This window comes from Dicentrarchus labrax, unplaced genomic scaffold (genome assembly GCF_905237075.1).
Source record: "Dicentrarchus labrax unplaced genomic scaffold, dlabrax2021, whole genome shotgun sequence".
NCBI classification, from domain to species: Eukaryota; Metazoa; Chordata; class Actinopteri; family Moronidae; genus Dicentrarchus; species Dicentrarchus labrax.
This window is the reverse complement of record NW_026136721.1, coordinates 13,216,602-13,238,856: the sequence shown is the minus strand read 5'-3', so window position 1 is coordinate 13,238,856 and position 22,255 is coordinate 13,216,602. Positions and strand designations below refer to the sequence as shown.

The 22,255-nt window shown below is 39.8% G+C and overlaps 2 protein-coding genes across 3 annotated transcripts; both read right to left on the bottom strand.

The window, feature by feature from the left end:
• Positions 1–1,327: 1,327 nt before the first annotated feature.
• Positions 1,328–14,738, bottom strand: notum2 (notum pectinacetylesterase 2). Of its 2 annotated transcripts, XM_051384501.1 has the most exons (13): positions 14,681–14,738; positions 8,356–8,426; positions 7,841–8,156; positions 7,616–7,668; positions 6,884–6,979; positions 6,709–6,769; positions 5,434–5,546; positions 5,201–5,303; positions 4,617–4,805; positions 4,343–4,443; positions 3,495–3,642; positions 3,330–3,377; positions 1,328–2,743 (listed from the first exon to the last, which is right to left on the bottom strand). In XM_051384501.1, the coding sequence occupies exons 3-13, from the start codon at positions 8,152–8,154 to the stop codon at positions 2,440–2,442; spliced, it is 1,530 nt and encodes a 509-aa protein (XP_051240461.1). In that variant the 5' UTR covers positions 8,155–8,156; positions 8,356–8,426; positions 14,681–14,738; the 3' UTR covers positions 1,328–2,439. The 2 variants fall into 2 exon arrangements, with proteins under 2 accessions (XP_051240461.1, XP_051240460.1); XM_051384500.1 differs by lacking the exon at positions 14,681–14,738 and having other exon boundaries at positions 8,356–8,762.
• Positions 14,739–18,460: 3,722 nt separating this feature from the next.
• coq7 (coenzyme Q7 homolog, ubiquinone (yeast)) lies at positions 18,461–21,653 on the bottom strand. Its single transcript, XM_051385561.1, has 6 exons — positions 21,470–21,653; positions 20,695–20,876; positions 20,276–20,390; positions 19,822–19,961; positions 19,081–19,149; positions 18,461–18,810 (listed from the first exon to the last, which is right to left on the bottom strand). The coding sequence occupies exons 1-6, from the start codon at positions 21,555–21,557 to the stop codon at positions 18,733–18,735; spliced, it is 672 nt and encodes a 223-aa protein (XP_051241521.1). The 5' UTR covers positions 21,558–21,653; the 3' UTR covers positions 18,461–18,732.
• Between the last annotated feature and the right edge of the window lie 602 nt (positions 21,654–22,255).

Sequence of the window (22,255 nt, the reverse complement as noted above, 5' to 3'; positions counted from 1 at the left end):
CCCAGAGCAACAAACGTCTCATGAGTGCAAAGATTTGTTGATACTCAAAAGAAAAAATATTTATTATTCAGTACATCTTACTCTCTTCAGAAGTAATCTTATTACTTTACTTATTACTCCCTATCAACAGTAATTAGTTACACTACTAGTTATATTACTTTTCTACTACTCCCCACAAAATTAGTAATTGTGTCCTTTCTCCCCAAAAATCCAGTTTTGTTTGATAAAATAAAAGTAATAGAATATTTCCAGCCGCTAAATATAAGTATTTTCATCTTCCAAACTAGTTTCCTCCACAATTACAAAAATGAATCCAACGATGTGTGTGACTGTAATATTATTACTGAAATTAATTAGTAATTAGTTACACTACTAGTTACTGGGAAAAGTAATATTATTACTGTAATATTATTACTATTAATGAGTTACTAACTGCCCACAGTACATTCAATATTGTTTTCAGTAGCATACTAAACAACAAAGCCCATGCACAACATATTTTCAGACGGGGAGGACATGACCATGTGATGTAGTCGGTATATATCTAGTTAATTGTTAATTAATTAGTTAACTGGGAGCAAAGGAGAGTGGACAAGTTGAGTTTCAAAAGGATATAATAGGATATAATCCTAGATTATGGTATAATTTTGTGAAATATTTATAACACAGTATCTACACCATCCAGGTTGGTCAGAAAATAGGAGAGGCCCAGCAACATCATCGGTGTCACACACCCCCACTCTCCTGTCGTCTCTGTTGGTCTCACATTTAACGGACAGGCTCTGGAGGCATGATGCTCCCACAGCGGATTTCTGCTGAGCGATGGCATTTAGTGTACATACCCTTTGAACAGAATGTGCATATTTTACCACACACAGATTAATATACAGTAAAATGTAAGAATTAGAGGTCTAGAATAAAATGCCAAGAGGATAATTGTTTCTTTCATTAGGTCCATTAACTCAAGATAAGAAAAATCATTTTCTATTCAAGACAATGAAACTCTCAACCAGTGTTTTAGTTTGTTTATGTTAATTTATTTATACCAAACAGTTGATGTTCACTGTAGTCCAAACTGAATTACTTAGCATACATATAGAGGAAGTACTGAGATGTAAAGGCTCTTCAGATTGGTTGAGTTTGCAGGTCCCTGTAGATAACCAGTGCCCTGTTAGAAATTCTGCACTGGTGTTTCAGTGGAAGAAAACTGAGCCAGAGGGCAGAGCCAAAGAACAGGCTATTGCATCTTGTCGTTGAACCTTCTCACATATAGATTATGGATGTCAAGATAATGAATTCACAGAACTGATGAACCACAGAAACAGAGTTCATGTTGTCAAAGCCAATTCATATCTTTATTCCCTGTTTCAACATGAGCAACAACTCAGTCTGATACTTATTGCCAGCAGGTACAATTATTGTCAAACCCTTGTCGGTTGACACAGTTATTACAGTACCTAGATGAAAATAAAACATTACAACAACAGTTACAGTACCGTCTGTAAATGCCTTGCAAAACTAGCATGACACTGTGAAAGTGTGAATTATGTCCACGTATGTCAGATTATCCTGACAGCTGAGTGGTGGATAACCAATGCCATGGTTATTCATCACTTGGGTTGATTTCTTTTTATTGCAGACTTCAATACAAACACAGAAAAATATCAATAACTAATCACACTTTAGTCTTACATGCACATAAAATCTGTATATATATATATATATTATGTAATATAAGTTAGCATAGCATCAAGAGCTACAGACTAAAAAAGTCAGAAAAATCACAATCTGTGTCTTTGGAACTGTGTGTGCAAAATCATATTGAGTTAGCGTGAGTACAGAGTTGTATTTTATTATTTTATGTAAAATAACATTCAGAATCAGAATACTCATAATTTGGCACATACGAAAAGTATGATTGTTAGGTTCAAAGAGCATAAATAAATGTTTATTTAAAGCTAACAACTACACTATATGGTGTGCAAATGTTTATTTTTCATGAGTCCTGTCCAAGCAACATGTTTGTACCTCTGACATTTTCCAGGAGCCTCTATTCGTATTCGTATAAATATTCAACCCTACGACCATGCTCTGAAGTTTAATTTTCATGTAGAGTAATCAGGATGAAAGTGAGGTACAGTATGTCCGGCCATCTGCTAAAACTCAAAACTATTCAACCACCTTTGGTTTAGACCCAAAGCTCCTTCCTCTGGTGGAAGAGGTAGTGGGACAACCAAACCACTCAGACACAGTGACATACCCACCAGTCAAGTCACCAATTTAACAGACACATGAAGCATAATGGAATGCTGAGCAGCACAAGACATAGTAACCGTATTTCTGTACTATTTCTATGGTTACATTATAATTTCAATACATTTTTTCCCCTCTTGTAAGCCTTTGCATGTCTATCTCTTAAGCTCCAATGTACTTTTACACTTAACCACCATTACTGACCATGCTGGCCAGAGAATCTGCATCTCCCTGGGGATCTAGGCCCAGCTTCTGGAGGTCAAGGCCCATGGCTACCAGCATCTGGAGCAGGGTGAGCTCCTGCTGGGTGGCCTGGTCCACCAAGGCTGGGCAGGTGGGGTTGCACTGAGGCCACTGGCAGGTGTCCACCAGGTGGAAAGGACAACCTTTGGCAGGGGTTCTGTTGTTGCGGGTTGCCTCCAGACTCCTGTCCCAGCAGTGCAGGGCCCGTGGCAGAGAGGTGCCTCTAACTTGGAAATTCATCCAGTTACTAGAAGAACAAGCAGACAGGGGAGATATGGATTGGAAATAAACAGAGGCAAAGACAGAGAAAGGGAAAGGTTGACAGTAAGCAGAGGAATGGATAAGATTATTGGGTCAACTGAGGAGCGAGAAAATGTCATCAATGATCTCATGGTATAATCAACCCAAGGTTCACAATTTGCTTTGCCCACTTTTGGCTCTTTATCTCGGTGCAGCAAGTATAGCATCACAGGACAGCCACTGCAAAATGAACTACAATGACCTTGGACCTTCAGCTCCTCCCATAAAGAATCAGCACCCTCAATAAATACACTTAACTTAGCCTGAGTCTGTAAACCTAGCTAAGACTTCACTGACCCATCAGTGTCCATCTGTGCAGCAAAATGATGAGTGTGTTCAAGGGGTACCAAGGGGTTAGGGGAAAGTGTGAAATGGCATTTGGTGACATGAAGAATGCGGAATGACAAATGAGCGAATAAAAACAGCAGCATGAGCTCACTAGTTAGAGATGACTACTGGTAGAGGCAAGAATAAAATGAGGGTTGGAAGGCACAAAAGTGCATTACCACCACAGGAGTCAAATCCACTCTTACCTTTTAGTAATCAGTGTGTGGGAGAGGCAGGACGGAGCAAACACAGCCCTGAAAAACACACACAGAAGAATACAGCAATCTCTCTTTAGTACTTGAATCAGCTGATGCATTTAGTGTTATCATTAGCTATATCTTACTCTTCCATGTAGGTCTGTGGGAACTTACGTGACATCTGTCAGTGAGTTCTTGAGCTCCCTGCCCAGGTTCTGTATGTACTGCCACTGTTCCTCGGACAGACTCTGTCCTCCCATGTAGATGTTCTCCACTCTCAGCTGCTCCTCATCAAACAGCCATTGCACAACAAACAGGGGGGCTACAGGGAATACAAATAGTTCAATATTAAAGATGCACCAATCAATATATTTATATTAACAGTGGGTCAGATGACTATGTCATCTGTTACCCGACTTAGCTCTAATGAGCTTTATAGCTAGTTTCAGCTCATTGTTTTGGTTTTACTGCCCGCAACTTTACTGTTTTGATTCAATCTCACGGCTGTCATCAGCATCATTTCCAGACATAGCAGGCAGTTATTTTTAGGACTGATAAACGTGTTGTACACTACCTGCTCAACGGCAGACAGCATTTAGTAACTAAAGAGTCAGATATTTCCCTCAGTAGTTGGTGGAGAACAAAACAGAGCTAAAAGGAGAGTGAATATTGAGACACGACTCCAAATGAATGTTAATATTTGGATTGCTCTGTATCTGCTGGATGTGTAAATATAATAATGTATCAATTTTACCACATTGTAACGGAAAAAACAGCAGAATTTCTTTTTTTCTTGTGGGTTTTCGATCCAACGGAAATGTTGTAAAAGACCATGGACTTCCTCCGCTGAAGTAAAAGTATGAAAATCACCAACATTAGATAACACTTGGGACTTTTCAGCTTCTGCGTAAATTAAACTGTCACCTCTCATATTTCGGGGCACATTACTTTTGAATAGCTTAAGTCCAATATATAGCATGCTTATCTAATATCATGATACATTTGCACCAGGCAGCACTCACAGGTCAAGGTAGAGTACAGTTTGTGGCCAAAGAAACACTGCCACTCCTCTCCTCTCTTATAGAGCTGCCGACATCTATCAGGCACAACCCCATTCCACAATCTGAGAAAACAACACACGCTGTCACGACACATAAATCTATTGCTCAGTACAACATTACATAATAAAACCAAATAAGACAGCACCGTATAGCAAAAGAGAGATCATTTTAAACCTATGAAAGTGTTTCTTTACGGGTAATCTATACAGGCTGATTGAAGAATGCATGACTTTACCTGAGTCCTATCTTGATAGCATCTTCAGGTGAGCAGGAAATGGTTTCGGGACAGTTAGGTGATCTCTGCTGTTTACTCTCTAGAAACCACCCAGAGTCCACAAGGCCTCGAACCTGAGCCTCTGCGCCGAGCTGCTCCAGCTGACTGGCCACTCTCTCAATATTCAGCAAAACACCTGTTCCACCAGCGCTGCAGGGGAGTCAAGAATTCAATAAATAGTTTGGCTTTGAGATTGCCATTTTCATAAGGGGTATCAAAATGACAGCAAATGCCAGCTAATAGCAGGGACGTCAAAATTGAGCAGCTTTGCATTCAGTCAGTGGATCCTGTTTTATGACCAGAGGGTAAGTCCCAACAACCATCTTGCTAACCTGGGAGGAATGTTCACTATTACAGGGCAAGGCCCTCTAATAGACATTATGTCATTGTTCACAGTTGACTGTAAAAATTTTTATTGTTGACAAGAGGATACACCCAAAATAGGGCTTCTCTTAGGCATGGAGATGAACCAGATGGTACAAAGGATGCAGGCTTGTCAAAGAGCTGTGGTCAGCATCAGAGCGTGAGCGATAAAACAAACTCACCTTGTGCCAGACAGCATGACAACCTTGGCCAGCTTGATTCCTTTGGGGATGAGGTCTTTGATGACCTCGCGGATGATCAGGGATCCCATGAAGGTGTACTCAGCTGATAACAAATGATTGGAGGCACAGAACTTAAGTTAGATAAGTAAAGTTAGATTCATTATGTGTTCTTATAACCAAGGGAGATATAGATTGTTTTACAGAAACTCTTGGAAGGATCTGAAGAAACGTACTTGCATTTGCAGTTCTATCTCTCTCTTTTTCTCTGCCTTGTCGTGGCCTTGGAGGAGGGGTTGGGGCAGGCCCAGTGCCACTCCACACATCACTGGAACAGTATGGAATGAATCTAAAGAAAAGGACACAATCACACTGATAGACTAGAGCTTGAAGCCATCAAAACAATTCCCTCTTTCCTCCGTGAAAATCAACTCTTCTGTCATATACTGTATCAGAAACTGGTTGACCTGAGCCACTATAAGGTACTGGTCATACTGGACCAAGTAAGGCTGAAGCAGCAAAACCCTTCAGTTTTGTCTGAGGAATGTTGTGTAATTTCTTTAAAAGGTTGTCTTGCTTTAAAGCAGCACTAATCAATATTTTCATATTAACAAGTAACCATGCATGCATAACGGGAACTAGGACAACTCGCAGTGACTCTGCAGTTCTCCTTAATTCTGTGGAGAATATTAAAATGTTTTGATCTCATTGTTTTTTGGCAGACAGACAAAGTTGGCAACCAAATGCATTTATCAGCTAAACAGCCCTCTGAAGACCAAAACAGAGCTAAAAGAGGAGTGAATATATGGCTCACATTCACAAAGTTTCCAGGAACACAACTCCAAATGAATAGTGATGTTGCTCTGTGTCAGCTGGATGTGTAAATATGTAACACGTTAACCATAATTCATTTGTAATGTTGGGGGCTTATGTCAATTTTTTGTTTACACTTCAATGTCATTGAACAACTAGAGGCACAAACAAAACTTGCTGTAAACCATAAGCAGACTTGGGGAGTAACAGATTATATTGTTACTGCCTGAATTTGCTTAATGAAAAGCTTTTCTTTACAAAAATACTCTGAGGAGACACTTTTCATGCTAAACATCTTGGTTTCCAGTTCATTTTTTAAAGTTGCATAATTCAGTTGAAGAATTTGTACAAGTCATCTTATTTATAAAACTTTTCTCTTGTCTTTATTTGAAAATTTGGTGTTCAGGTAATCCAAAAGTAACGGAAAGTTCTTACTTTAATATTGTGATACCTTGATTAGGTTACTAATTTTCTTAATTTATAGTAATTAGTTATAGTATCAAATAAAACATTTTAAAGTAAACCTCCCAACCCGGCCATAAGATCATATTTCAATGTCTACTGTGTATTTAACTATATCCTGCTGAGCATTAATGGGGAGAGGTCCATGTCTCACAAACATGTACAAATGGTACTGTCTAAATGTGACGCCTCCAGTAGCCACAATATCACACACAGTGAGGATAACAAGGACTTACACAATGTTTGCATTATGCCAATAAGGGTTTTCCTCCACTTGAGAAGACAGTATTCCAGTTCCTGTAAATCCAGCATTCAGAGATGAGACAGATGTCCTTTTGCCTATTACGTAAAACAAGTAACACGATGGGAACATGTATGACATGCATTTAAAAACATGGCCGGCTCACCCACCTCTTTTTGTCCGGGGCCACCCTGATGAGCTCATTAGTCGGGGTATATTTTGGTACCTGGAATCACAGGTCTCTCTGCTGTGGCAGCACCAGCCACCTAAAAATAATAGAGACTAATATTAGACATTCACGTCAAGCACAGCAAGGGGGACCCTTGTTAGCCCATCATACAGGCCTGTGAGGAATGCACCTGTAGCGTGGTCTGCTAACGCGACTACGCAATCACTCAGAGCTGGACAAAAACAACAAGTGATTCTTTTAATTTGCAAACTGTCAGAATCTAATTTGTTGATTGACTTTCAGCTGGTGCAAAGTGGTTTTTCCTCCAAATACAACAACTCACATATATGACCTATTAAGATCTATCTATAGGGGGGAGAGCAAAACAAACTTATTTGGCTATACTGCTCACAAAAATGCACTCAGAAGTTAAAAAAACCTAAAACCCGTTAGAGAATGTCACTTCAGCCAGGTAAAACGTTTGTGTTTGGGAAATGTGATGCACACCTCCTCTGCGCTCTCAGAATACACACATAAATCAAGCTGAACGACAATCCACATAAATATCCCCCATCTTAAGTCTATCAAAGTGACAGGCAGAAACCAAAAAAGGAGAAAAACAGAAGATGACGGGACAAGATGACATCCTCATCAACATTCCAATGGGCGCGTCACGCCAAAACAAGCTGACCTTTGGGGACCAAATTAACCAGTTGGGTTTTTAAATACTCACCTTCCAGAAATAACAGCCATCGGCGGCTTCCTCTGAACTCCTTTAGGTAAAACCTGTACAACCACAAATAAACAGAAATGAGGAGATGGCGAGAATAAAGCAGCCATGTATGGACACTCAATGTATGTATCACAGGATTGCCCAGCAAAAGGCAAAAATCACACAATGTTCTGCTAAGAGTTTCAGTAACACGAGTGAGAGAAAACAAGATCCAGGATATCTCACCCAGCGGCTGTTCCATCGTTACATGTAACTTGGGTGTTCTTGAGGAAATGCAGCCTCATATCATCTGTCTGTTGCCCGGCTCCTCGAGCTCCTGCAGCGGCTTCTCGTCCTGCTTCAGCTGTGCCTCCAGTGCCTCTAGTGCTCACTGTGCTTCCTGGAGTCATATCAACCGCAAGAGGAGATTGGCCAACATCCCCTCCTTGGTTCCCACCAGCCTTCTTGGTGGACCTGCCACTAGCTTTAGCATTACGGTTGTTCTGACACCAGATTCCTCCAAGTAAAAGCAAGAAAGCAACCTGGCCCAGTATCTTCATATCTGAGGTAACATAACAAAAACAGTCGCATGCAATGCGTCATTTCTCACTCACAATCTGGCTTCATATACCTTCATTTGTCCAATGCAAAGCATGAAAAATCACTGTCAATACGACTAGCTCTTCCTCATCTTCTAATCTTATTGTCCATAACTTGTTCTAAATGAAATCCATCACTTTTCAACCTGGAACTGAACTTACCTCTTTAATGAGAATAAGCTTTGAAGACCGTTGCTGAGGTACCCCTGGGGTCAGACAGATAACTTGTGCTGCTGAGGAGAGAGTAAGAAGTTCAGAGTGCAGTGACCAGGTGTGAGAGGAGGATGCCAGTAGTGATGAAGCCTTGACCAGGTTTTGATGAAGCCTGCAAATCAGCGGTGAGCTTTATAGTGCCACCATATGGATCAGATTTCCTCCCATTTCCCTCGCAGCTCCTGCCAGGATAAACTGCTGACGACACACCATGAGGGGAGGTACTGGATGGCCAGTGGCAAGGAGAAAAGATAACACACGCGTCTTTTCAACATATTTTAAGTCTTTGCACACACCCACTATCTATCCCTCTCCTATCTGACCATGCCTCAAGAACAAGGTCTCCTTCCCCCTATTGTGTCTCTTCTTCTCTCTCCCACCATCAGCCTCTGATTGCCAGTGTTTTGATTTAAACAGCTACATGGTCAGCATAACTGCATAGCCCCTTTGCGTGGTATGTGACCCCCTAGGTCATTGGAGCACACACCTCAAACACTTTCCGACACGGGAATGAATAGTACCGTAAGGTTCCCACACGGTCAACTCTCAAAGCACAGGTGGTGGACACTTTACTGTGGCACCAAGCACGCTGAATGTTCTCAAAATTCATGTTCTAAGTAACAACGAGAGAAATTTAAAATAGGTTTCTCCATGACACCCTTCACATTTTAAATTTAATTTAGCACTCTGTACACAATCTGTGTGGTTAGTTTTTTGATTATATACACATAGGTCTAAAATACACACACATGCACAAACACGCACACAGGACCTATAGACATGCATTATTGGGGTGTCACAGTAACAGGGCTGCCACATAGTTGGTGCTCCAAGCAGTTAGGGGTTTAGTGCCTTGCTCAAGGGCATATCAGCGCTGCCCAGGAGGTCGACTGGCACTACATTGATTGAAATAAAAAGCTAGTTGTATTCCATTATACACTACAGGAGAAGAAGCCAAAATGAGAAAGTCAATAAACATCATTGTACTACACCTAAGATTAAAATTTAAAAAAGCAACTTGAATATGTTAACTTCGGCCTCAGAGAATAATGATGGGCATTTTATAAACTAAACAATCAATCAATCAATTATTGAAGAAAATAATATTCAGATGTATTGATAATGTAAATAATAAATAATATGTTTGCAAACTTATATTTCTTTTACGATGGTATGATGGATTATTACTATCATGGCTGAGGGGCCCCTGGGGGTCTGGGGACTCTGGGCAGTTGCACGCTTTAACCGGTTGGTAATCCAGCCTTGTCTCCCTGAAATGGCTGACATACCACTGATCACCGCAGGAGCATGAGCCCCAGGGCTCAAAAATTCTCATCAATGAAATGCACAGCAAACCAACGTGTCAATCACAGCAAATAATGATCGCTTGAAAGGCCAGAGGCTGATCATGTTCATGCTCATGAGACTGCTGGGGCTGAAAGGACTGTGGGGTGGCATGAGGTTGAGTTAATGAGTTAAAGGGATAATTCGGGTGTTTGCAGTGGGGTTTTATAAGGTATTCATCTAAAGTCATTGTATTATCTACTGTAGACGGTGGTTGCCACACCCGCAGTTTGGAGAAGCAGACAGGAGTACCAGCACGGAAGCTAAGCAACGCACTGCTATGGACAGGGGCAGTAACAATATGTATTTCAGCCACCTAAAAAAATCAATATCAGTTTAAGTGTACACTATATTTATAATATTTTCATTGTTTTACTTTGCTGTCAGACAACACTTTCTGACGGGAAAGTAAAGCGTTTATATTGATCTATGTTTTCTTCAAAGCCACCAGACTCTTTTGACAAAAACTGTAATTTTACCTTGCAGAAACCTGGAGTTGCTGATCCACCACTGCCTTAATCGGTTAGTTTGTTTGTGTTATTATGTGACTTTGGTGTTTTAACACATTGGTTTGCTGCAGATTGAGGAAACAGTGGACCAGCAACTCCTGTGAGCAAAATAAACGCTTCAGTATCCAGTCAGAAAGGGGTGTCTGATGGCAAGGTATAGTGGTAAACTATTCAAATTATAGCACACACTTAAACTGATATTGACCTTTTTATGTGGGCCTTTTTTTAGGTGACTAAAGTATGTTTTGTAGCTGCCCTTGTCCACAGCAGTGCACTGCTTTGTTTCTGTGCTTCTCCAAACTAGGGGTTTGCAGACCGACATCTACTGTAGGTAACACACTGACTATGGTTAAGTACCTCATACAATACCACCCAAACTATGCCTTTAAATAGAAAAGAAAAGAATACATAATAAAGGCAATAAACCTTGAGTTAACATACCCCTTTAGGAGATTGGACACAATGACAACAGCACACACATTCCACAGTCAAACGTGAAATATGAAACAGATGAAGGGCCGTGTAATTATTTCAATTTTAAAGGCAAGCATAAAAACATTTGATTTGGTCAAACATGTGGCTGTAAAATGGGTAGCAAAGTGGTTGTTTTTATTCTGGGTGTGCTGAGGATTATTTGTCTCTTTTGGCAAAGAAAAACAAGTTCATTATGTTGTCTGCAATAATTACCTCACTATTTAAAGACTTATAAACAAGGCAGACAGATTTATCAAGGTTTGTCTCATTGTTTTGGCAGGAAAAAAATGGTATTTTTTGTCTCATTTTCAAGCATTTCATGCTATTTTAGCTACTTTCAACTATGGCCAGAAAGAAAACAAAGCTACTCAAAAATATGTCTGTGAGATCGTATACACCTACGCGCAATAAAAATGTAGCCTAAGGACATCACTATACTGAATTTGATCTACCGAGCTGAACAATTCTTCATTCCTTCAGTTATCTTGAAGCATGCACACCACCATCTGTCTTCCCAGAAATCAATGCAACAATCTGTTTAACAGATACCTCAAATAGCTGAAAAACGAAAGAAGTTGCTGTAAATCTATCACCATTTCACTAGAATGTCACGAACAGAGAGATGGCATTGCTGCTATTCTGTTTTTCTTTGATATGGGATTGGACAGAATGATACGTTTTTCACTGCAGGCTTCAGATCAGTGGATTAAAGGGAATTTGTGTTCTACACCCCCAGTGATTCAACTGCCACAACTCGTCATGGGTCAAACATGGTCCCTCGTAGCATCTACAACAGACACACTTACATACCTCTACACACACACACACACACAAAGTGAGACCTGACACACTTCTGGAGTGTATTACATTTGTCTCTTTACCTCTGAAAAACAAACAGAGGGTTTTGCATAACCCATAAGGGCTCATGAGACATGTTGAACTTCACCCTGTCAGGGGCAATGGCTTGACCCCTTGTGCCGCATAGGAGGCATTCTTTCTCCTCTTGTGTTGTTATTTCTTACAGACAACCTCCAAGGTCAGGACACCTAAAGCCTGGGTGGTCCAAGCACTTTGTCTGCTGAACATGTGTGTCATCACCAGCCTCAAGAGCTGAGGGCCCGGCCACGAGCTAGAATGTTTGTCGGCTGATAGCTTCAAAGAACAACGAGCCAGAGACAGTAGTCACATGCTGGATTCTTATGCACTGCACCACAGTGCAGAAAGGTTGCAACTCACAGGTAACAATCCCAAAATCCAACCATATGAACAACATTCAAACAATAGAGTAGCTCTATCAACAAACTCTTGTTTTAAGACTAAAAAAAATGCCAATTTGTATCAAGAAATGAAAGAACAAAACCTTCTATGGGGTTGTGACCGAGACCACAATCATGCCTTGTAGCTCCCCTTGCCATGTTGCGTGTAATTTGACAATCTGCAACAACATCACTCTGAATCTATGTTGTCACCAGCAGTCGAGGGCATAGCTGGGAAAAGAGGCCCATGATTGATAGGAGATAAGAGTGGCATCTTTACAAGCCACATGAAAACAAGCCTTAGGCGAGAGATATGAGACCTGGCCAAAGTAACACTGCCAGAGATCTCCGTTCAATCAGTAAGGATGACAGACAGGGTCTTAGCGGAATCGGTGTAAAGTGCTAGGCCCCTGCAGGAGGTGAGCAGGTGGGGTGGGCAAAACTATCCCTAAAACCAGGTGTTAAGAGGCCTTGCGTGGTAACCTTCTGCAGACTGCCAATGCATCAGTGTGATAGATGGAGGAGGGGTCGATGGCAGGGATACTTGGTGTTGGATTCAGGAGTGATAGGGTGGGTGAGGTAGTGTAACAGGCATAGAAAAGGATAGCTGACAAGTGAATAAGTTCTGAGTGCTACGAGAAGCTGCAGCTCATTCTGTTGAACGCCTCACAACCAGCTATTCATTCTGTCCAACTTATTGGCGTGCCAGACGCACCTTCATCCAGGCAAAATATGTTCAGCCTCTAGTATGAATGCCACAACCACAATCCTAAACAGTCAAAGATGTGTAAAGGACAAACTGTGAGATTAGAGAACTAAAAGCATTACGTCACAGAAGTTAGTAGGTGCAAATATGTGTGAAATATATATCTGGTCATGCAACTTGCACATATGCTGTTTTTCTCCACATAATTTAGGCTAAGAAAATGTTACTTTCTCCATCACTGTGGAGGAATGAGCATATGGTAGAAGACTTGTGCAACTTCATATGCATTTAGTGTAATTATTCTAATAGATTCTGTTTTTTCAAAATGGACTCATGTGGAAATGTGTACACATAAAAAACTAATAATAACTATTTATTGACAACTTAAGGTAAGTGACCTGGTGTTCACCTCATATTAAAAATCCTGAATTCACTTTTGGGGGGTGGCATACTGTGTTTGAGTGAGCAGCTTGAAGTGTCTTTGGGGCTTATGACACAGTGGAGCAGCAACGTGGCCTTGGAGTCATGCTGGGTGAACCACCGGGCCTGTCAGTGCAATGATGGATACCAGCGATGGGGTCACTCCATGCTCAACTCCAGGCACTCGAAAAGGTCCTTTACATAAGTAAAGCAAATGTCACCTTGATCTTGTCTAGTTACCCATTTAATATCATTGTTTATTTAAATATACCTTAGATCTCTGTAAAAATACATTTCACACCCTAAAAACGTACCTAAAGCCCTCCATTTGAAAGTTTGACAACTGCTATGGCTATGCTGATTTGAGGCTGTTCTTTGAGCTAAACGGTAACATGTTCACAATGACAAAACTTCTCTTGTTGATGTTTGGCAAGTATATGTTTTACCATGTTCATCATCTTAGTTTAGCATGTTAGCATGCATGTTAGCATGCTACACAAAGTAGCTATAGCTGAGGCTGATGGGAGTGTCACTAGTTTTGCAAGTATTTGGTCATAAAGCAAAGTATTGGACAAATTCAAACTTTGACCTGATGGTAGCACAAATTAAATGTTAACAGAAGATCAAAGTCATTACTAGTCATTGACTATAACCGCTTTCAACAAAAGTCAGACAGAATCATCATGTATGCCAAACAGACCAGTCACCGTAGAAACATCAAGAAAACCCAGGTCATGTGCGTTAGACACAAAATAAGTGTCCATTTACCATTTGCAGTTCATACTATGGATGCTGCAAGAACAAATTCCCAAAGTCATCCTCAGACGGACACCAACAGGTAGATTCTTGTAACTTTATGTCCCACACGGGACAAAGAGGGTTAACGGACCAGAGTGTAGGATTTAATGGTAATCTAGCGGTGAAGTTGTAGATCTAACTTAATACCACTTGGTGAGCGAGTGTGTAGTAGAAACTACACCAAACTTGTGAAAAACACAAAAGGCCCTATCTAGAGCCAGTGTTTAGTTTGTCTGTTCTGGGCTACTGTAGGAAAAGAAACTCTGTAGAAGAGGACTCATTCCGTCTTTAGATAAAAACTCATTCTAAGTCAATGGAAACACAATTCTTATTTTCAGGCATTTACACACTAATAAAAAAATACCTGATTTCTGCCAACAGATCCTCATGAATGTTTCACACTGGACCTTTAAGTATGTAAAGTCATTAGCATTCATCTTCTGGGGACCATGAATATAATACAATATTTAATGACAATCCTTCCAATAAATGTTGAGCTATTTCAAAGCAACCAAAGTGGTGGACTGACAACATGATCATGCAGAAAATGTGTCTACATGCAATTTTGCCATAAAAAAGTAGATGCTCCAAACAATCAGTTTGCCACGCAATTTAAAGTCAGAGTGGCAATGATTTGTTACATGCACAAATACATCAACATTTGAGACGTCATGGTTCTTTTACCTTTATTGTAGTTGTGGTTATTTTTTCATCGTGAAATAATTTTTTAGAAATTTCTTATTGATAAACCTTACTCAGAGACTGACCTTGGTGTGTTTTTTCTTTCTCCAAAGTGATTGGTAGATGGCCCTGTATGACAGGCTGTAAATCAGAGATTCCAGCTGAAGTGATGTAAGCCCTTTGCATCATGTGTTGTCGCTGCACACTGTGAAGACATGTGGACATGTGGTCACTGCTCTTTCAGGCCACACACCCCTCAGTCACCCAAAAGATTTAGTATGCATTTAAGCATTCAGATGCACGTGAGCATGCACATATGCATAGTATATCTCTTAGCACAACAATTTAACATATATTTACTTCTATGTCACAAGCAAAAAACAAACAATAAAACTGTAAAAAGATCAGCAAATTTTCACTATGTGTAACATAGTAATCTAAAGCATATATAGTGACATCACTTTACAGGTATTTATAGGCATACCACAGAGCAGTAAAAATGTTTACTGTTTACTATTTATAGAGTTCCCTGTCTGAGTGTGGCTGTTTTTCAGCTCATGCTGCAATATGTGAATAGTTGACCTGGATAAGCACAAGTATATGAAAAGCTCTACTGACTCACTTCGAGCTAATGGCCCCTCACTTCTGGGAACACCTTGTTAAAGGGCCAAGGCAATGCATACTCTAATAAGCATGCACATGATTTGTACATAAAATTTATGGTGACATGACAGTTAGCATCTGTGTTAGCTTTATCACCCCAGGCTGTCAACTGGGCTGAGCTCATCAGACAAAACATTATATCATTATGTTGCAGAGGACACAGTGCAATGGGACAATGGATAAAAAGGCAATAATAAGTTTAAATAGATATATAAGCACTAACCTTAAGATGTACAAAGATAGAGACAGCGTGTCTTCAAGGAGAAAGGCAAAAATACTGTGTCTTGTGCAAGGTTAATATAGTCAACTAAAACTAAACTAAAAACAAAAAAACTAATGAAAGCATTTAAGTTAACTGAAATAAAAATAAAAAACTTTAGAGAACATTTAAAACCAACTGAAACAATATTGTGTACTTACAAAACTAACTAAAATAAGATTGAAGAGGTAAAGTCTGACACACGGCAAAGGGCCACAGGTTGGATTTGAACCCTGGGTCCAAAATGTGTTCTTTAGTTTTAGTTGATGATGAGGAGGCATGGATGTGTATGTTTAGGGATGTCTATAACTGTGAGTCAACTACCTTCACAAAGTGTTCTGTTTGCATTGTAATACCTATTCTGAACTTCTTAAAGAAACCTAATTGAAATTAAACTGAACTGAAATAAAAAATCAATTAAAGAAAAATCAAAATAAATTAAAAATACAAAACTATAATAACCCTGGTCTTGTGTTATGGGCAACACATTAACGATGATTTTAAACTGAAACAATATCAACTAAATCCCCTGGGTTACTCATTGCTACAGATGGACCTTATGCTACCTGTTACCATAAACCCCAGAAAGGCCTGCTGACTGACAGTCTGCGTGTATCTAAGCCAAGAAGCAATGCAATCTGTATCCGAAAGCTTTTATGACTTATAAGGATTTGTATTATTCGTGCTGCTGAAAATTTACAACCACGATTCTTCACGGGTAGCAAGACAGTCCTAGTTTAGTTTTATTGCTCTTTTCAAAACCTTGATGCCAATATCTCAGACAGTGTTTCAGCAGATTCCTTTGGACGTGATTCTGAGAAAAGAACCTAAACAATTCACATGAATTCCTGATGGCCACAGACAGTAGCTTTCTGATTCAGTGAAATTGAAATTAAAAGTATTACAAAGAGTATTATATCTATGGTTGAGCGATGGCAGCTAATTCAGATGTAAAGTTGATGGCTTACAGTTAGTAACACCTGTGTTTTGACTGAGTCATCACTCCTGTTTTTACTTACCAGTAATTACATCACCCAAAATGGTGCTACAGACGGAGCTGTACATTTGTGGCTTTATTTAAACAGTAGCACCTTGCTATAAAACTGTCAGCACTATTAATCTGGGGCTGATGATCTACCTTTGATTTGCAAAGCTGCCCACTGTCTCATGTTGCTTATGTATAGTGTGTGTGACCTCCTATTACCTCCTTAAACCCTTTGTTTTATTCATGTGTTTATTTAGTGCAGGTAAGATAGTGAGAATTCTTTTATAAATCAGAAAATGTAGAAACAACTGTTGCAGCATACCAGGATCATGATAGGGATTCACTGTGGTGAGCAAAACTAACTAAATAATGATCATAATGTCCACGAATCATCAAGGCTGAGACGTGGTTGTTTAACTTCAGTTTTTTCTCAAGCTGATGGACAGTAAAGACGAATGTGTCTTTAAAGAGTGGAGGCCATATTAACCCTTGAGGTCAGGTCTGATATGCAAACCCACCCCCGCAAAAATAACTCCTCTGACTTCATGCTATGCAAAATAGACCAGAGACACTTCTTAGTATTGATATCAATGTACAGACAGACATGCACATATCAATATTTTTGATTTGTTTTTTATGATGAATTAATTGTTTGCTCTGTAAAATGTCAGAAGATAGGGAAAAACTGTATCACACATTCCTATTTAAATGCTTGTTCTGTTAAGTCCAACCGTCCAAAACCTGATGATATTCAGTTTAGTTACACTATAATTTGCTAATTAGTACACACTACAGCTGGGGCTGATGGGAATGTCATAAACCAAAGGATTAGACACTTTCAGCTCCACAGATTTGTTGTTCTGGTGGCTCATCGTGGCCCAAACTCTTGCTAGAACTCTAAACAGTAAGTGGTGCCTTCCCTTAATTTGTTCGTATAGTAAAAGCTTTACCATCAAAGGATTTTATTCAAGTCCAAACAGCCACTGCCACTGGCCTTAAGTCACTGCATAATCATGTCCCCAGTGCATAAAAAGGCTAATATCATGGGTAAACAGGCCTTGGGTCAATATTCAATGTACAGTGAGAGCAAACTGATATTGTCTAGGAGGGGAATGAACACTTTGCTTAACCTGCTGAAAGGCCTAATACATTAGGGGCCCCTGGACAAGCCTCTTGTCAATCCCTCTTTCTCAGTGACCTAATGTACCAAGAACAGCTGTGTGAGGTCGCTTAGCAGTTAGGCCAGGATGACAAGTCATTGCTCAGTTTGATATATGAACTATTACATGTGAAACAGGAGAGTTTGTTGAAGGGTATGATGGCTGTGTAACAATATGTCCTCATTACATGTATTTTAGGTATTTATCTTTTGGTGAACAGGAAGTCTATGATGTTTGTCCATTGTCCAGTGCTGCACTGACAGGTAGGAGATTACTAAGGTATCTTAAAGAACCAGTGTGTAGGATTTAGTGGCATCTGTCCATGAAGTTGCAGATTGCAAACAAAGAATGTAGGAGAAACCTCAGTGGCCAGTGTTTGGTTTGTCTGTTCTGGGCTACTGTAGAAACATGGCGATTCAAAATGGCAGACTCCATGGAGCAGGACCCACTCTCTCTGTAGATAAAAACAGCTCATTCTAAGGTAACAAAAACACAACAATTCTTATTTTCATATTCATACATTCTGATTATATACTAATGAAAACATACTTATGAATATCATAATCTATTTCTGTCAACAGATCCTCCTAAATGTTACACACTGGACCTTAAAGGAAGAAGACAGGTCTTAACATTTATTTAAGCGTTATATTAGCTAATTAGATTAATTCATTCATTCAATCATAATTCTTAATTTAAAAGTGGTTGTTTTTGTTTTTTCCCCACCAGCATCACTTATCAGGCACGCTGCCTCTCAAGGGAAGCATTGCAGAAAGAGTGAGACAGGATTTACACAGTGTAGAGATCTGCTATTTAATTCAGGAATGGTTACCTCCACCTGCTTAGACAGTTATCCATTATTTATAGACTGTACAAAACAGTGAAGTTTGTAAGATAACTGTGAACGTTTGTATACAATACTTTTAATCTTGAAATAGTAAAACAAAGTGTTGCATCAAAAGGTGCTTAAGTTACAGGCGAGCAGAATATGAACTGACATTCAAATTCAAATGAATTTGTTTATACAAACTGAGTCATCATATCAATTATTTAATTATTCTAAATACAATGTTAGACACGTTCAGAAACATATATTGCAGCTTTGCAGCCTAGCTGTATTGCATTTTTTAGGAACCAGTATCCAGGTACCTAGAACAAAAAACAAATACAACATAGTTAGATTGCAGTATTTTAAATGGCATTCATTAAAAACTTCAAGGAGGGCTAATTCTTTTATAAATGACTAGTGATATGTGTCTGTTTTGTACTTGTTTTAATGTACTTTGATACCACAAGGAGTTCAGGGAGGATTTGTGTCCTTGATATATAATAGATCTCAGTAAGCTAAACCCAAAACACCACCAGAAACATGTGAAACATCAAGCACGGCCACACAGACAGATTATAAAATATACTTACTGTTTCAGCATCATGCTCCAATCCTGTGTCATGGTGCTCCAACTCATCATCTCTGAATTCCTTGATAACCTATTAAAATAAACCCCAAAGACCATTCATTAACTCAGTGAACTTATTTAGATTGAATTCCATCAGTGCTCTGTTATAACCAGACAAATGTCTCAGTCTGTTCTAACAGGACTGACAATAAAAGGCCAACAACAATAAAGTGTTGTAATGTTCTTATTTACATGGTTCACCTGTGAGTTTTGCTCCAAACTTCTGGTTACACTGAAACCGTTTTCACTATTTCTATTCAAATTAACTGCATGATTCAACCATTTTACTGTCAGCCATTAAATATTTTATGTAATATGATCAGGCAAAATACCAGATGTAATCACTCTTTACAAGACCCTTTTAAAGGCGGTCTATCTTGCCATTCATTCATTCATTCATTCATATAACAAACAAAAAAGACAAACAAATACTTCAAACATGTATTACGTCAGACATAAGCTGCTGCAGCATGATCAAATGAATCGCTCCCTTTTAACTTTATACAATCACACTCTCTCTCTCTTTTCATGATCCCCTGTACGATATCCATGTTTGACATATAATCTTAAGACGCACAGTTGTTTTGTTTGAATGCTCATGTGTTAATGTGTAATACTAAACGATGAGAAAATGTCCTTAACATCCTTCCATCACCACAAAAAGGTAAAGAAATGGCAACAGAGAAAACCGTGGCTGACTCACTTGTAACAGTTCAGTGTATCTCTCGGGGTCCTTCTCCATCAGAGTTCTTATCTGGCTGTTGTAGTGTTCTGAAATGCTCTCCTCCACTGCCACGGTGCAGGCCATGGCCCCCTCCTTTCCCAGCAGTGCGCTGGATGCACCTGGAGGAGATTTAAAACAGAAGAAACGCACAGTTCAGATTCTATAAAGCAACGCCTGAGTACATATTGCCTAAAAAGTGAAGCAGACTTCAGTGAATAAGGGTCCAAACTCAGCAACCTGTCCTAACGTGTTTATATAATTGTCAGCACTGGCATCAAGTTCTAAAATGTGGGTGGACAAATTCAACACAAAGACAAAGGCATTGTTGCATTCTCCTACAGCAAGTCATTCTTTTATGCATTTGTTTAGTTATTCAGAGTAAGTTGTCTCATAACTTTATCAACACTGCTGTATTCGTATGAGCTGCACCAACCTAATACAAACCCAGCAATGTTCCAGAGGGGTAACAGTGCGGTGGGACGAACTCTGTTCTCAGACAGAATTTCATTGAATTTCTCAAGGTGTTTCTTTTCTTGATCCCACATTTCCTAAAGAAAGAAAAACACAAACATGGGGAATCAAGATGTATGCACTTACAGTATGTCCAATAAGGATTTTGATGAGACATTAAAGTCACACTGAGCAAGATCTTTAAGTGGAAAATACACCCAACTGTCCAGATTCACTCAGTGTCACCCAGAAACATCTATCAGTGAACAAGAAGGGACAAATGAAAGGTTAAGATTCAATTTCTTCCACTGAACAGCGACTCATCCATTACGGTTTCCTTCAGTAGAACAATAATGACTCAGCCATTTGGAGCCATCAGTGTGGACAGACTTGTGCCGCTACCTGGATGAGAGGTCCAGTCCTAGATCGACCCAACACTGCCATCTGGCCGGCATAGATGCGGTTGGCCCCGTATTCACCCGCATGGTCCACGCGCAGCATCCGGTCCAACATCGCCTTCTCCTCACTGTCGCGTGGGGGCGGGACCACACTGTAAGCGCGTGAGCTCAGGTGCAGCACGGGCACTGTTAGCAGGTTAGCACACAGTCAACAGTTAGCTTACCAACACAATAACAAACACTGAGCGACATCGGAGCTATAAAGGAAGTATTCGGCTCTTTTAAACGACCTCAGGTCCGTCCGCACAGACATGTGTGGCCCCTGACAACCCTGTACGAACTAGTTTAAGATAGTTTAAACTTGAGTATTTAGAAAAAAGCTTGGGGCTGGAAGTGTGCTGAAGCTACGAAGCTAACGATACTGATTTATGTAATCCTGTAAAATGATACATAACAGTGAAATATTCAACAAACACACTCAGTTAACGTTAGATAACAAGTCTGTTATGAAACATGATGTCCAGTAAAGTTCTTGTGTGACTCAACATACATTAGATAACGTTACAACATTAGATAACGTTACATTAGATAACGTTACAACATTAGATAACGTTACATTAGATAACGTTACAACATTAGATAACGTTACAACATTAGATAACGTTACATTAGATAACGTTACAACATTAGATAACGTTACATTAGATAACGTTACATATGACTCCCACCAGTGTTTGTAGCTCCGCTGCCGCTTTAGCTCGCTGCTAAAGTAAACTTACCTCTGCACTGTAAACACTGGCGGACCATCGCTGGGCGGACGATATTCGACCACTCATGTAAAGCTGTGTGTGCGGCTCTTTGCATCATAGACAGTTTGTGGTTATCACAGAAACCTAACGTTACAGAAATGTGTGCAAGCTGTCATTGAAAATGTCAGAAGGTGGACGTGGCGCAGACGTATGACGTAACCGCGTTACTACTACACTGGCCACGCCCCCTTATGACAGTTACAGTGTATTGATTGTTTATCAAAGATAAATACTCTACGGAGATCAACATACCTCAGAGACCTTTATTTTACCTAATCAAAGAACACTTAGAAATCAAAATTAATTTAAATATTTGAATGCATTTTGACTGCGACCAACTGGCGCTTGACTGTTGTTGACTGACTGTTGTTGTTGACTGTTGTTGATTGTTGTTGACTGACTGTTGTTGTTGACTGACTGTTGTTGACTGACTGTTGTTGTTGACTGACTGTTGTTGACTGTTGTTGACTGACTGTTGTTGTTGACTGACTGTTGTTGACTGTTGTTGACTGACTGTTGTTGACTCTTGTTGACTGACTGTTGTTGTTGACTGTTGTTGACTCTTGTTGACTGTTGTTGACTGACTGTTGTTGACTGACTGTTGTTGTTGACTGACTGTTGTTGACTGACTGTTGTTGTTGACTGTTGTTGACTGACTGTTGTTGACTGACTGTTGTTGACGGTTGTTGACTGACTGTTGTTGACTGACTGTTGTTGACTGTTGTTGACTGTACATGGGGATTTCTGTCTTTACAG